This window comes from Chrysemys picta, chromosome 3 (assembly GCF_011386835.1).
Source record: "Chrysemys picta bellii isolate R12L10 chromosome 3, ASM1138683v2, whole genome shotgun sequence".
NCBI classification, from domain to species: domain Eukaryota; kingdom Metazoa; phylum Chordata; order Testudines; family Emydidae; genus Chrysemys; species Chrysemys picta.
This window is the reverse complement of record NC_088793.1, coordinates 145,674,807-145,690,344: the sequence shown is the minus strand read 5'-3', so window position 1 is coordinate 145,690,344 and position 15,538 is coordinate 145,674,807. Positions and strand designations below refer to the sequence as shown.

The following is a 15,538-nucleotide window of genomic DNA, read 5'->3' as shown; positions in this document are numbered from 1 at the left end:
TGACCTACCTCACTTGTGATGCTGGACAAGTCACTAACAATTTTTTTACAGATGGTCCTTAACTGTGTGCGACTCATCTTCTATTTGCCAACTTTGGGACACCTGAGCATGATTTGTGGGAGTGCTGAGCTCTCACAATTGCAACTTAAGTCAGTGGGAGTTGTGCTTTGAACATATTAACTACTATAAAATATTAAGTTTTCTGAAAATTCAGGCTCTAGGCCCTTTGGCTTTAATCTCACTGTGCCTCACTTCCCCATCTGTAAAACAGGGATAAAATAGCACTTTACCCTATCACCGAGTTATGAAGATCAACTCACTAAGGTTTGTGAACCACTTATTGAAGAATGAAAACCACTTAATAAATAATTCTGTATTCAATGTAGGGTTGGATAGTGTGCAGTATATAAGACAGAGGCAAACATTGCCTAGTGAGGATAAAAATATTGAACAGCTACACACTGACCATCTTGAGCACTGAATAAGACGGGAATCCTGTGGAAAAAATACTATGAATCGTGTAATTAAAGACTGCATCATAATACAGATGCACAAGCAGCCAGAATTAAATTTCCGTGTCTGACTCTGCAATCTTTGCATTCTGGTAAAGTAAAGTAAAGTAATTTATTTTTAAATGTAATAAGCCTTTTAAGGTTACTGAAACATGTAAGCAGCAGTAGTTTAGCAAGGACTTTCAAATTACTTTTGCAATTCACTTGAATTCTAGTTCTCAAGAATTCATTTTAAAGAGCTACAGAACATTAGATTAAGAAAGATGTGTGATGCTACCCCAGCAACAAGACTTCCATAGTTACTAAGTCACTGGAGCTTACTGCAGCTAAGTATGTCACTACCCAGAAGTTAAACTTACCTCTGACTGGTTGGGACTAGAGTTGGGCACTCTCGGGGCATGGTGGCTCAGAGCAGATAAACAAGCAAGTATAAGATGCACTGCCCCAATTTCTAGTGCCATGCGCCTAAGGAGTACTCCATCATCAGTAGTCAATGGTGTGGTGCTGAACAAACTGCGCAGCACATGAAATGGAAGAGTTGGAAGCACATTAGCTGAAGGAGACTGCAGGATATGACCTAGGTTGAGAAAGTATAAAAACATTAAATATTTCTTTTTAACAGTTCAGCACATAAATGTTCATCTTCGCAATGATTTATTGAAAATATCCAGCTATATTTCTGAAAACATTAAGTCTTCAGTGGAATGTATTATTTTATTCTGAGCTTCGTTTTAGCCAAACTTCCGGTGGGAAATATGGGCAAGAGATATGAACTGGTTTCCTTTATGGACTAGGCTGAGACCAATAAATGCACATAATTTGTGATTAAAAACAAAATTTAAACCCTTATCTCCAAGGGTGAAAAGCTAGTTCATTAACAACTCTCTCACTGCACTAAATTATGTATTTGGTCATATTTTTTATTGTAAGACTGGATTACTCTGTAAAGTTTAGAGAAAGTTTATACAAACAGCTGCCCCACCAGGAAGCCAGTGAGAAAAACCTCTCCACTTTTATTAACATATTTTTAATGCTAGGATAAACTTTGCAGTAACAAAAACTGTAATGCCGTTCATGAGGGGAGTACACAATGAAACAGTAGTGATTCAATACATTTTCACTACAGGACATTAAAACTAAAATTATGTTTTACTAGATAACCAATGTTTGAGTTTTGTACTATAATTTTATTTTTAAAGTTAGCCCTATTGTATCAAGGGGAGAAGAGGATAATGATTTGTAAAATCATAGTGTAACAATATTCTTGCCTGTTAATTAGATGTACATAGTTAAAACTGTCCAATTTTATGTAGTCTTCTGCTCTATTTGACTCAGTAAAGTGATTTTCTAGAGATTTTTGCTTTAAAAAATAAATCAACACACAAACTTATCAAAACATCTACCTTTTTTTTAAAGGAACAAAACAGACTGTTGTCTAAAAGAAGGCGAGAGCAAAAAGTCCCACGACTGCTGTCTAGATGACAAGAAATATAAAGTATTTATTCTCATTTTCTATAGACTCCCAAACTCTATACATAAGCCAAGCCACAAGGGGATGGTAGAAAAACCAACTGAGAGAACATTGATACACTATTTGCCTCAGAGGTGTGTTTAAAGGATAATTATTTTGGGCCATATCATAGATTTGTAGATATAGATCTTTACATTATGTAAAAGAAGCAGGCTAGCCATGAGAGTTGAATGGTTCTCCAGTCAGTTTACTACCCAAATCTGAAGGAAAATACCCAGATATCAAATTTCATTTGTTATTTGGCTCACTTTGTCTCCCTCAGTGTGCACAAGCTTACAGAAAAAGCAACACGAAATTAAGAGGCAAACAAAAGTCAAAGTTCATGGACTAGCTGAGCAAATTGGGAAGTTTATTGTCCCTCCCTCTTTTGATTTGTGCAGAGGTTCTAAACTAGGATGGTTGTTCTAGAGAGCACAAGTACTCTCTTAGGGCATTTAACCAATTTATGAATGGAGGAACAGGTTCTTGTTTTGATACTAGAGGTATCTAGGGGCCTAGCCTTTGCAAAGGGATAAATGTCTGGTTAATTAAACATGAAAGCACCAGGTCTCCCTCAAAAAAAAGGTGGCCAAGGTATTTGAGCTGAGAAATTTGTTTGTTTTCATCAGGCTACCAGTGGGTGAAGGAGATCAAGAAAAACATTTGCTACAGCTTCTATTAGTGGTCTTAAGACCAATTTTATTAGTCCTGACCACGTACGTTGTTTGTGATACCCAAAAAACAAAAAAAAGAACTCACTGGTCTGGCCTTACACAAAATTCAGAGTTTAAATCCAGAATGGCCCACTAGATCATTATTATATCTTTAGATAATCTAGTCTGACAGTCTGTATATCACAGGCCCTTAAATTTTACCCAGTTCCTCCTGTGTTGAGCCCAATAACTCGTGTTTGGCTAAAGCAGATCTTAGAATCATAGAATCACAGAATATCAGGGTTGGAAGGGACCTCAGGAGGTCATCTAGTCCAACCCCCTGCTCAAAGCAGGACCAATCCCCAACTAAATCATCCCAGTCAGGGCTTTGTCAAGCCTGACCTTAAAAACCTCTAAGGAACGAGATTCCACCACCTCTTTAGGTGACCCATTCCAGTGCTTCACCACCCTCCTAGCGAAAAAGTTTTTCCTAACATCCAACCTAAACCTCCCCCACTGCAACTTGAGACCATTACTCCTTGTTCTGTCATCAGGTAGCACTGAGAACAGTCTAGATCCATCCTCTTTGGAACCCCCTTTCAGGTAGTTGAAAGCAGCTATCAAATCCCCCCTCATTCTTCTCTTCTGCAGACTAAACAATCTCAGTTCCCTCAGCCTCGCCTCATAAGTCATGTGCTCCAGCCCCCTAATCATTTTTGTTGCCCTCCGCTGGACTCTTTCCAATTTTTCCACAGCCTTCTTGTAGTGTGGCCCAAAACTGGACACAGTACTCCAGGTGAGGCCTCACAAATGTCGAATAGAGGGGAACAATCATATCCCTCGATCTGCTGGCAATGCCCCTACTTATACAGCCCAAAATGCCATTAGCCTTCTTGGCAACAAGGGCACACTGTCGACTCATATCCAGCTTCTCGTCCACTGTAACCCCTAGGTCCTTTTCTGAAGAACTGCTGCCTAGCCATTCGGTCACTAGGATGTAGCAGTGCATGAGATTCTTCAGTCCTAAGTGCAGGACTCTTCCAGAAAGGCACTCAGTCTTGCTATATAGAATTCAAAAGATGGAGACTCTACCACTTCTACTGGTAGTATGTTTCAATGGTTTATCACCCTCAAAGTTAAAATGTTAAAAGTGTGCCTTATTTCCAATTTGAATGTGTCAGGCTTCAGCTTCAAGCCATTGATTTTTATTATGCATGTCTCAGCCAGACTGAAAACCCAGTAAGTACCCAGTATTTACTCCCTGTGAAAGCATTTACACATTGTAATCAGGTCACCTCTCAATCTTCTTTCTGATAAGCTAAACAGATTGAACTCTAATTCTCTCACTGTAAGGCATTTTCTCCAGGCCTTGAATCATTTTTGTGTCTCTTCTGCCTCCTCTCTGATTTTTCAACATCCTTTTCAAAGTGTGGACACCAAAACTGTATGCAGTATTGGTCTCACCAACACTGCATAGAAGTAAAAATCGCATCCCTAGTCTACTCACTTTTCCCCCGTTTATACATCCAAGCATCACATTAGTCCTTTATGCTACAGAAATGCATTGGGAGCTCATGCTGAGCTGCTTGTCCACTATGACCTTAAAATTCTTTTCAGAGCTACTCCTTTCCAGGATAGAGCCCTCCAGTCTGTAGTATGGCCTGCATTCCTTGCTCCTAGACATATAACTTTGCATTTGGCTGTATTAAAAACACGTTTTCTTTAAATGGGTCCAGTTTATGAAGTGCTCCAGATTGCTCTATATGACTGACCCGTCTTCATCATTATATGCCATTCTGCCAATATTGTATCATCCACAAAGTTTAATTAGCAGTTATTTTATATTTACTTCCAGATCATGGATGAAAATGTTGAGTAGCTGGGCCTAGTACAGATCCTCATGGAACCCTGCTAGAAACACCCTCATTCGAAGATGATTCCCTATGACAACTATTTTAAAATCGGTCAGCCAGTTTTAAATTTTCTTATAAGATCCAGGATGTGGATAAGATTGAGTTCTTCACAAACTACACAAAGCAGTTCCAACCTCCTTCTAAAGCATCGCATTGTAAATACACTTAAATGCAAGTTAAAACAATTTAGCAGTGTTTTACAAATAAACGTAGTAGGTACAGTACATACTTCCTTCGCCATCATCTGTAACCCCCAACACCAATCTAAGCAGACACTGGGCATGTTTCCTCTCTTTTAACAGCACCTCTGCATAGCCAGGGAGACGAAGAAATAATCCAAAGGCAGCCAAAGAATGAGCTGGTATGGGAGACATAGTTTGCACTGTTGATTTGATGGGTGGAGGTTCTGCAGCAATTGTTTCTGGGGCTTCGTAAACTAGTTCTCCTGATTGCTCAATGGTAACCCATTCAAACTGATCACTGTCCTTCTGCTTCTCTTGTGTAGTGGATGTAACTACTGGAGCACTCACCTTCAAATACAACAAAAAAGTTAATACAATCCTTGGAAGTAGTCATCATTTAGGGTCATTTCTTGAAGCACACAATTTCATTACAGTTAGAATTAGGGTTTAAGGAATATACAATTTTTATATATAGGAAACATGCATGAAAAAAATGCCCAAATAAAAATTCATTGACCCTGTTCCAGGTAAAATGGATCAGACGAAATGGAGAAGTAGAAAATATACGTTTGTTACATTTTAAAAAACATTTCAAAAAGTCCCAAATGTAGGTAAAATAAAATTGCATTTAGCATTTAATTTTACAATACTGAATCTTAGATTTAGTTAAGAATCATAAAATATACTGCAAACAAGGGAAGTCAAACTTATTTAACTAGCATATTTAATTGTTTTCAGCTACATATCTGAAAATAAGAAAAGTTAACCACAAGCCGCTAAAACTAATACTAAAATACAAAAGCACTTTGCATGGCTGGCTTTAAATATTTATTTAAAATGTGCCAAGCTTGCTGATTTTAGGATCCTGAGGCTGTATGTGACATTAATCTTTAAGAGCTTTTGTTTTAGGTCCTGATCCTGCACGGTCAACTGTAAGGGCAGACACCTGCACCCACAAGAAGGTCCCATATGGAGGTGAATACTAGTGGGGGTCAGTACATGTATTTATCACAATGCTGTTTTATTGTTATCCTGACACCTCACGTAAATATGCACAGATCACCTGAGGCATGAAGATGAAACATGACAAAAAAATTCAACAGTTCATATTATTTGGATAAACTGATGTGATATAATTAAAGCCTCAATTTTATTTTTATGCCACAATTTGCTTACACATACTTATGAACCTTGTTCACGTGCTTTCCTAGTTACTTATTTTGTGAAGATCCAGAACATTCAAATGGGAAAGACAGAATTATATTAGAAGGCACCTGTGAGGGTATATTTCTTCTCATCGACCCACAGAACTTATTACCACAACAATTTATTAGAGAGAAGCTGTTCAAATACCGGTTCAAAAAAGGGAATGAATTGGCTTTATTTTAACTCTTAAAACAAGACAACCACAGCACGATGTGGAATTTCCCCCCCCATTTCCTTCTTTGTACTAAGACCAGACTACGAGCAGCTGAGCCAACTGATATTACATGTGACAATAAATCAATGTTCACACAAACAAGAATATTTCAATGGTAGTAAGAGGTTAGGTTGTTTTATGGCCATACATAGTACCCAAGAGAAATTTACAAAATTAGGCAAGTAGGATACTAAAAGCATCATTCTCAATCTTCAAAAAGGCCCTGCCAAGTGCTGAAAGCACCCCAATACCTAAAAAGGGATGCCAGCATTTTGCAGAATCGGGCCTTAGGAAGCCGTAGCAAACATATTTCAAAGCATCATTAGGATAGAGCAGTGGCTCCCAAACTGGGGTTTGCAGAACGTTACAGGGGGTTCACAAGAAAAAATTCATTAAGGCGGCCAGAGGATCCGGGCATTGGAGGCAGCAGGTGGGACCCTGTTGCAGGGCAGACAGCCCAAGCCCCAGGGAGAGCAGGGCTCTGCAGTTGAGGCTGGCAGCCCGAGCCCTGCCCCCCGTCAGCGTGGGAGCCGGCAGCCCGAACCCCAGTGCTCTGGCGGGGCTGGCAGCCCCAAGCCCCACGGAGAGCGGAGCCAGGCAGTTGGGGCTGGCAGACCGAGCCCTGCCCCTCTCAGCGGGGGAGCCGGCAGCCCAAACCCCAGGGAGAGCGGGGCTGGTAGCCCGAGCCCCAGGGAGAGCGGAGCCAGGCAGTTGGGGCCAGCAGCCCGAGCTCCAGCGGCCAGCGGGACCTGCAGCACAAGCTCAGTGGAGCTCAGTTGACTGGGGCGGTCAATGGGGTCCAGCAGCAGGAGCCCCAGGGCGTGTGGATCCGGCAGCCCAGGCCCTGGCGTGGGGCCAGTAGCCTGAGCCCTGTGGTGGGCAGGGTGGCAGTGAGACCCCCAGACCTGCAGGTGGCAGCTCGGACTCCTGTCCTTGTCAGACAGGGGAAGTTGGTATGGAGGGCAGAGTGAGCAGGAGCAGTGCTGTATGTTGGGGGTGGTCCAAGCTAATTTGTCCTTCACAGGACACCCTCCTAGGGAGAAACCTCATGGCGGAAGAAAAGCTGTTTGGGAGCCAAACCAGCTGGAAGCACGTTGTAGCCAGTGTAGCTGTGTTATGGTGCCTCTGTAATTGTCATTCTCTCTGGAGTGCTGTTTTGCTTCAGTGAGACTTGAGGGAATCTTCTCATTTTCTAGTTTGTTGGTTGTTAGCAGTCTCTCTGTGTTATTTTTATTAGAACTTTTGTACACAAGTTCAATGGATAAGTGGCTGAAAAAGTAAAGTGTAAAGATGCAAGAATCAGCTAGTGTTTCCTCAAGTCCACACTGTGGAACATCTACCTCTAATTATCATGATGGTCCTGGAAAGTCACTTACAAAGAAAAGAAAATATGATCATGATTATATAAAATATGGATTCACATGCATTGGTGATCAAGAATGTCCAAAACCACTGTGTGTGATTTGTGGTGATGTTCTAGCAAACAACAGCCTCAAACCTTCTCTACTTCGGCACTGTTTAGAAACTAGGCATCCTGCACAACTCGACAAGCCTGTTGATTTTTTCAAGCGAAAATTAGCTGAGAGGAAAAGTGACATTACCAGTTTTATGTCCAAAGCAAGTACTGATAATGAAAATGCACTTGAAGCATCATACCGCGTGAGCTACCGAGTAGCAAAAGCAACAGAAGCTCATACCATAGCAGAGAGCTTGATTGGTCCATGTATAAAAGACGTAGTTCATTGCATGCTCGGAGAAAAGGCTGCAAAAAAGCATTGACATGGTACTTTTGTCCAATAATACGTTGTCACGAAGAAATAATGACATGTCAAATAATGTAGAGACCATAATTGTACAGAGTGAAAAATAGTCCATATTATGCTATACAACAGGATGAATCAACTGATGTAGCTAATCTAGCTACTTTGCTACTGTTTGTATGTTATGTGAATGAAGGTCTGGTTGAAGAGGACTTGTTGTTTTGCCGACCATTGGAAGAACATACAACTGGAGAAGATATCTTCAATCTGACTAAGGCATATTTTCAAGAAAAGGAAATAGATTGGTCTCGTTGCCTAGACATTTGTACTGATGGGACCACATCAATCATGGGGAAGTATACTGGATTTGTAGCTCGAACAAAAAAAGGTTGCATCAAAAGCCTCTTGGACTCATTGCAGCATCCATAGACAAGCTCTCGCAACAAAACGCATGCCTGAGGGACTGAAGGAAGTGCTGGACAATGCAGTGAAAATGGTGAATTTCATAAAATCACGGCCAACAAATTCCAGAATATTTCACGTACTTTGTGAAGAAATGGGTAGTATACACGATTGTCTGTTGACCCATACTGAAGTTAGATGGCTCTCACGGGGCAAAATCCTGGTGCGCTTGTTTGAGCTTAGAACGGAAATCCTAGTTATTTTTCCAACAGCCACCCTTTCCACCTTGCCAGCTGTATGGAAAATAATGTCTGGCTCCAGAGCCTAGCTTATTTAGCAGATCTTTTCTCAAGAATTAATGACCTAAATTTATCTCTTCAGGGTCTCAATATAACAGTTTTCAATGTGCAAAACAGAGTTGAATCCATGATAAAGAAGTTGCAATTCTGGGAAGTTGTTTGGAAAACAATCAAACTGACTGTTTTAGTAATCTTCATGACTTCCTGGCAGAACATAAACTTCAGTTGGATCAGTGCACTAAAACCAATATAACTGCATACCTAGAAGGACTTAGCACAACTTTCAGGGATTACTTTCCAGCTATATCAGGCGATAATGACTGGATTCGCAACCCTTTTGATGATACCACTTTCTCAACACAGATATTGAACACTGAGGAAAAAGAGAAATTGATTGAGTTCTCCTGTGATTACGAACTGAAAAGGAGTTTCAGAAATCTGTCATTGATCAACTTTTGGCTGAGTTTAAGAAACGAGTACCCCCTTCTGGCAGAAAAAGCTGCTGCAGTTTTGTTACCATTTTCAACAACATACTCATGCGAGAAAGCGTTTTCCTCGTATGCACATCTGAAAACGAAATACAGAAACAGACTTGATGCTGAACCAGACCTGAGACTTTATCTTTCTCCAGAGGTTCCGGACTTCAAAGAGCTATGCAGAGCAAAGCAAGCGCATCCATCACATTGAGGAAATTTAAATATAAAACCTGGAAATATTCATTTTTAGAAGGGGGTTCACAAGATTTCACAATTTAGAGAAAGGGGTTTGCGGGCTGTTAAAGTTTGGGAACCACTGGGATAGAGCTAACATGTCTCCATGTACAAACTGCACTAAATTACATGAAAAGAGAAAATGCTATCATGAAGAGAAAGCAACACACTTCATTTTGGAAGTATGTTTGTATGAACCAAAATATAAAAGAAATGTGAGGTGCACATTTCCATTCCTCTACTTACAAAGACAGGAAGATGCCACCTCTTCAGGGGCAGAGTTAACCTAATTTGAGTGCCTTATTTAAGCACAACCGTAACTCTGCATTTCATGGGTTTCAACTTCTTAAAAGGTAACTCATGCTCAAACCCCTAATTTGTGCCTGTAACTTTGCCTTAAAATTTGATTGGAAAGTTGCTTAGAGTTTGCGTGTTGTTTTTTTTTTGTGGTGGGAGAGGGATTTGTTTGTATATTTGTTTTTAATGGTTCCAAATTTTCCCTGTTCCTGTAAAACCCAAGAAAGTCTACAAATGGAGAGATCTGATTCAGCAGACAACAGAAGGCTGAAAGGAAAGGACTGCCTCCTTGGTAAGCTGGCTGAAAAATTGCCTGATAACCACAGTTCTCAACCACCATCCTGTGACTGGGTAATCTGATGCTGCAGATATTTCCACTTCTGAAGTCTCTATACGTCTGCAGAATCATGATTCTGCCTGTAGAACCTAGAAGACAAGACTCTGCTTCTGCATCAACTTCCTGAAGTCTGAAAGACTTTTAGGCTCCTCAGGAATCCTTCCACATCTTTAGAAGGCTCCTCTCAGCCCTACGTGAGGCCAAAGAGACTCTTCAGTGATTAAAAGTCTTATTTAGGATCATAGGGGGAAAGGCAGGGTAGTCAGAATGGCATTAATTAACTTCTTAAGACTCACAGGGATGGTGGGCCTCCAATAAGCATGAAGCTCAGCAGCATACTGCCGAAACATTCATAAGCCAGAAGATCTATACAAGCACATATATGCAAACATAGCACAAATCACTCGTTTCAATCCTGCACCCATTGTAGTCAATGGCGAAAGTTCCACTGACTTCCATGGTGGCAGGATTGGGCCCCTCTGTTATACTAGCAACTATTTAAATTCTAGTTTTAGACATACGGGCCCAGACTTATGCCTGCTGTAACTTCTGTGGAAGTAAAAGCTTCTTGTTGTAGCTTACAATAGCTTCTTACTGTAATTCTGAAGTACAGCTATTTGGAGGGAAGAGTACTACTTACTGAATCAGATACTCAGATTCTGGAGTAGCTGCCTATTTTCTCCTTGGAGGATTCCCTTCTGAGCAACGACAAGGCTGTACCCTGTTTAGGTTATGAAATCTGAGGAGATTATAACCTGATGTAGTACTGGCCACGGGCAATATATGTAGTACAATATACTACAAAGAAACTGAAGAGATTACTTGCATAGTTTTTACATAATTTTCTTCCATCAGAGGAATTTTGGTTAGTGTTAATATTTGTAAGGTTTCAAGTTTAACCCTCTCATCCCTCAGAGAGGCACTGAACAGTTTTCTTTTCACTCTCCTTTGGTCTGATTAGGAATTTCTAATACCACTTAGGTTGGAGGCCTAATCAGAGAAAAACTAAGCTAGCATGTCCCATGCTCTTACAAATTACTACATTACCCCTTCTATATAGATTCTGTGAAGCTCATACCTTGCTGTAGAGATAAAATGACCCACTGTCAGTTGCTTTACAGAGAATCGTTCTTGATCACAGTTTGAGGGAAATAGTAACTCTTTAAGGAAGTTAGACAAACTAAGGCTGTTCCAGAGAATAACCTCATTAAAAATCTGAGTCTATGAGCATTCCTCTCAATTAATTTCATCTTGACCACTGATGGCTATGGGTAAGACCTTTCTTTTCCATTACAGTTTATGAAGATCCCATTTTCTGCAATTAAACACTTTCTTCCATTTCTTAATTGAAGTCAATGAACACTCAAAATATTTTGATATTCCTTTTAGTATGTCACACCAATTATTACTCATGTCTATTGAAGTGAGAAGTACACAAAAATCCACCCAAAGATGTTCACCTTATCCACGAGTAATAAAATAGCAAATATTTTATATTACTACTTCAGTATTATTTAAAGGTGACTTTCAGAGGATTTTTTTTTAAATGGGGTTATGCTTTTTTAAAATGAATGAAGGCCGCTTGTAAGTTATTTTTGCACTTTTTTTTAAACTTTTGAAATACGGAAAATCAAGTGCGTGTTTTCTTTGGCTTTGCTGGAAAAACAGTTAAAGGTGTTGGAGCACATTTATTGTAAGCTCTTGCTTCTTAAAGGTTGGGGTGTACGTTTCTTGGATCTTTAAGAAAAATTTCCTTTCTCCAATGTGTCAGTCATTAGTTAATAGATCAAGTCTCAGATACCTTAAATAGCGAATTTTGATGCATGAACTATTGAGACAGCTTCACTCCTCTGAGACAATGCAAATCACAGAGCCCAGGACCAAGCACGAGAGAGCTAAGAACAATGCATTATCAATCAAGGGGATCCAGCTGCAGAATAAACTTCCAGAGAAGACTGGGTGAATCCAGAGTAAAATCAGCTTTAGGAAATGCTAGAAAGCTTGTAGCAAAAATGACAACTTCCTACACGCACACATGCATCTACTCAAACACACTTTCCCCTTACTCCCCCAAAAGGAATCCTGCAACAAACAAGTCAACCAAACAAAAAACAATGTTAAGACAGCAGATTTTTAGAAAACTATTAGAAATAATGCAAAACAAGGTTCCTATAAGCAGTATTAGTGTAGCCACACTATATATTCTGTACAAGCTACAGATTACAAACAAAAATTTTCATGAGTTAACATGAATGCTTATATTTGTTTCCTAAAAGATTACCTGTGAAACTTTTCATTTAATTTACTCCATACAAAAACTGTATTAAGAGAATGTTAAGACTGCACTGTTAAAGCAATCAGAAGTCAGGAAGTGTATAAAAAAAGGGTACCAACTTTTCATAACTGTTGTTCTCTTGGTGTGCATGTGCCCCGCGCACAGTCACCAGAAATTTTTTTTCCTCAGTGGTATCCATCAGGGCAACTTGAGCACCCTCTACTGCCAAGCTCCACTAGTACCAGTACAAAGCACCCAGCTAAACCTAAGGCTCCCTCCCCAACCCCCCATTCCTTCTTTATGTAGAAGGGTAGGAAGGCAGGTCATGCAATGGACGTGCAACACACCTCGAAGAACAAGTTATGAAAGGTTAGTAACTTTTTTCTTCAACTGATTGAACATGTGCATTCCACTCTTGGTGACACCCAAGCAGTAATATAGGCAAAGGGATCAGAGTTCATGTACATACAGACCATATTACAGCTCAACCAGATTTGGCATTGTCCTTACAGTAATGAGTGATGGCGTAATGCGAGGCGTGTGCATGCACTGACAACCAGGTTGCTGCTTTACAAATGTCCTGTATAGGGATCTGTGCTAAGAATGCTGCTGAGGATGATTATGATGTTGTGGAATGAGCAGTCCGGTTACTTGGTGGCAAAACACCTGCCTGTTCATAACACGTGCGGATACATGAAATGATCCAAGATGAAATTCTCTGTGAGGAGATTGGGAGACTTTTCATTTGGTCTGCTATAGCCAGAACAGTTGGGTGGACTGCCAAAACGGTTTAGTCCTGTCTATGTAGAATGCTAGCGCTTGTCTAATAGCCAATGTGTGTGGTCGTCATTTATTCCTATTTGTGTGAGGTTCTAGGTAAAATACAGGTAAGTAAATTGCTTGATTACTAAGAAAATTTGAAACTACTTTAGGGAGGAGGAGGGCATAAATATACCTTATCTTTAAAGAAGACTGTACATGGTGGCTCTGATGTCAGGGCACACAATTCAGAGACTCATCTAGCAGAAGTGATGGCAATTAGGAAAACCACCTTCCAAAAGAGGCATAGTAAGGAGCATATTGCTAAAGGCTCAAAAGTTGGTCCCACAAGTTTAGACAAGACCAGGTTCAAGTCCCAAGGGGAAACAGACTCAACCTTTCCAGGCCTTTAGGGAATTTGATTGTCGTGTCATTTGAAAAAACAGAACGTTTATCCACATGAGGGTGGAAAACTGATAATGTTGCCAGGTGAACCTTGAGAGAGAAAATTGCTAAGCCTTGCTGTTTCAGGTGCAAATAGTCGAGTACATGTTGGATGGACAAATGCATTGGCAAGACTTCAGTTTGGCAAGCTCAGACTAAGAACTGCTTCCATTTTGACATGTAGGCAGCCCTGGTGGAGAGCTTTCTACTATCTAGTAAGATCCGGCAAATTTGCTCCAAGCGAGCCTGTTCTCTGGGATTTAGCCATGGAGCTTCCAGGCCATAAAATGAAGGGAACACAATGAAATCCCCACCCTAGCGTCAACATGTCTGAGACCGGAGTTATTGATGGTTGAGGGCATATGTAAGGAATGCCTGCACAAACGTTGAGAGGATCCAACCAACAATTCAAGGAAATTAGAACCTGTGAAGGTACTGTGAGTACAGTGTCCAGAAGATGACGGCTTGGTGAGTACATTGAGGTCAGCCAAGTCTGGTGTGGTCTCAGATGCACTCTTGCATGTTGTGCCATATATATGCTCAAGGTCATATGGCCTAGGAGCCTCAGAGTTTTGAGACTGGATGACATTCAAAGTATGTCACCAAGGATCGGCTCAATTTGAATTGTAACTTTTGGGAGGAACGCCCTGGCCTTGGTAGAGTCCAACATTGCCCCAGTAAATGCTATCCTCTGTACCAGACAAAGGGTAAATTTGTCTGCACTGATCAGTAGAACTACAGCCTTGAAAGTTAACTGAATGAGTTGAACATTGGATACAACCTGAGCCCTGGACCAGCCAGTTGTCCAGGCAACTCTTAATAGTCTCAGCAACGCTGCCATTATGGCCATACTGTTTGTGAACACTTAAAGAGCTGCAGACAGGACAGGTAGAAGTACTGTGATCTGGTACGAACCTGAGGAACGTTTTGTGCCCTCAGTACACTGACACATGGAAGTAAGCGTCTCTAAAAATTGAGGGCAACATACCAGCCCTCCAGGATCCCTCGAGGGGGAATAATGGATGCCAGGGTGACCATACAGAACTTCATCTTTTTGAGATGGGTTGAGTTGACGCAGGTTTAAAATAGGCCTGCGACCTCCCTTGGCTTTCAGGATTAGGATTAATGGGAGTAGAAACCCTTCCCTCTTAAATTCAGCAGAACCTCCTTTACTGGTCCCACCTGAAGGACAGATTCTGGACCAGACGTTCTTCCTGACAGGGGTCCTTGAAAAGGGAAGGGGAGGGAGATTGGGAAGGATGGGTAGAAATAAACTGGAGGGTATATCACACTTCTACAGTGCTCAACACCCAATGGTCCCTGGTGATACAGGACCAAGCACTGAGGAAGTGGAAAAGGTGGTTTGCAAACAAAGGAAAAATGGGGTATGGCATCACGGGAACTGGTACAGTGTCCTCGAGCATCCCATCAGAATGCCTGTTTAGAACCACCTGGATGTCTAGGTTGGGCAGGCTTTGATGCAGAGATAGAAGCGGGAAGTGGTCTATGCCTATAACCCCTACTCCTTTTTCTCTGCAGGTTCTGACTGCTAGCCGGGGCACAGTACCAGAGGGGTTGTTGAGGCCTATAGTGCTTCCTGGAAGAGGCTGGGGTGTACATCCCAAGGGACTTTAGGGTCACCCTTGAGTCCTTTAGCCCATGGAGCTTCGTGTCTGTCTGCTCCGAAAAGAGCAAGGATCTCCAAAGGGCAGGACTTGTACAGTCAGTTGGACCTCATACAGAAGCCCAGAAGACTGCAACCAGGAACTCCTACACATGGCCACTGCCGAACCTATGGACCTGGCAGTCGAGTCAACTACATCCACAGCAGCTTGTAATGAGACCCTTACCACCAATTTTCCCTCATCCACTAGTAAGAAGAACTCTGCATCTGCATCACACTAAAACTGCATTTGGATCCCCAATGAGTAATTTACCATTTTATATCCTATTCAGAACTTCTCACAGGAAAAATTCCTAACTTCAAAGGTAGTAGATTTTAATGAGGATATTTAATTAGCAAAGCTGGAGAAAATTTCACAACATTTGATCAATCAAATGCAAG

The 15,538-nt window shown here is 41.1% G+C and overlaps 1 protein-coding gene across 1 annotated transcript in view; it reads right to left on the bottom strand.

Moving 5' to 3' along the window:
- The window catches only part of BIRC6 (baculoviral IAP repeat containing 6), a 293,548-nt gene that overhangs the window by 92,119 nt on the left and 185,891 nt on the right, over positions 1–15,538 (bottom strand). Inside the window, 2 exon segments of the mRNA XM_008174422.4 lie at positions 872–1,089; positions 4,818–5,118. Of these exon segments, the coding sequence (XP_008172644.2) occupies positions 872–1,089; positions 4,818–5,118 (519 nt within the window).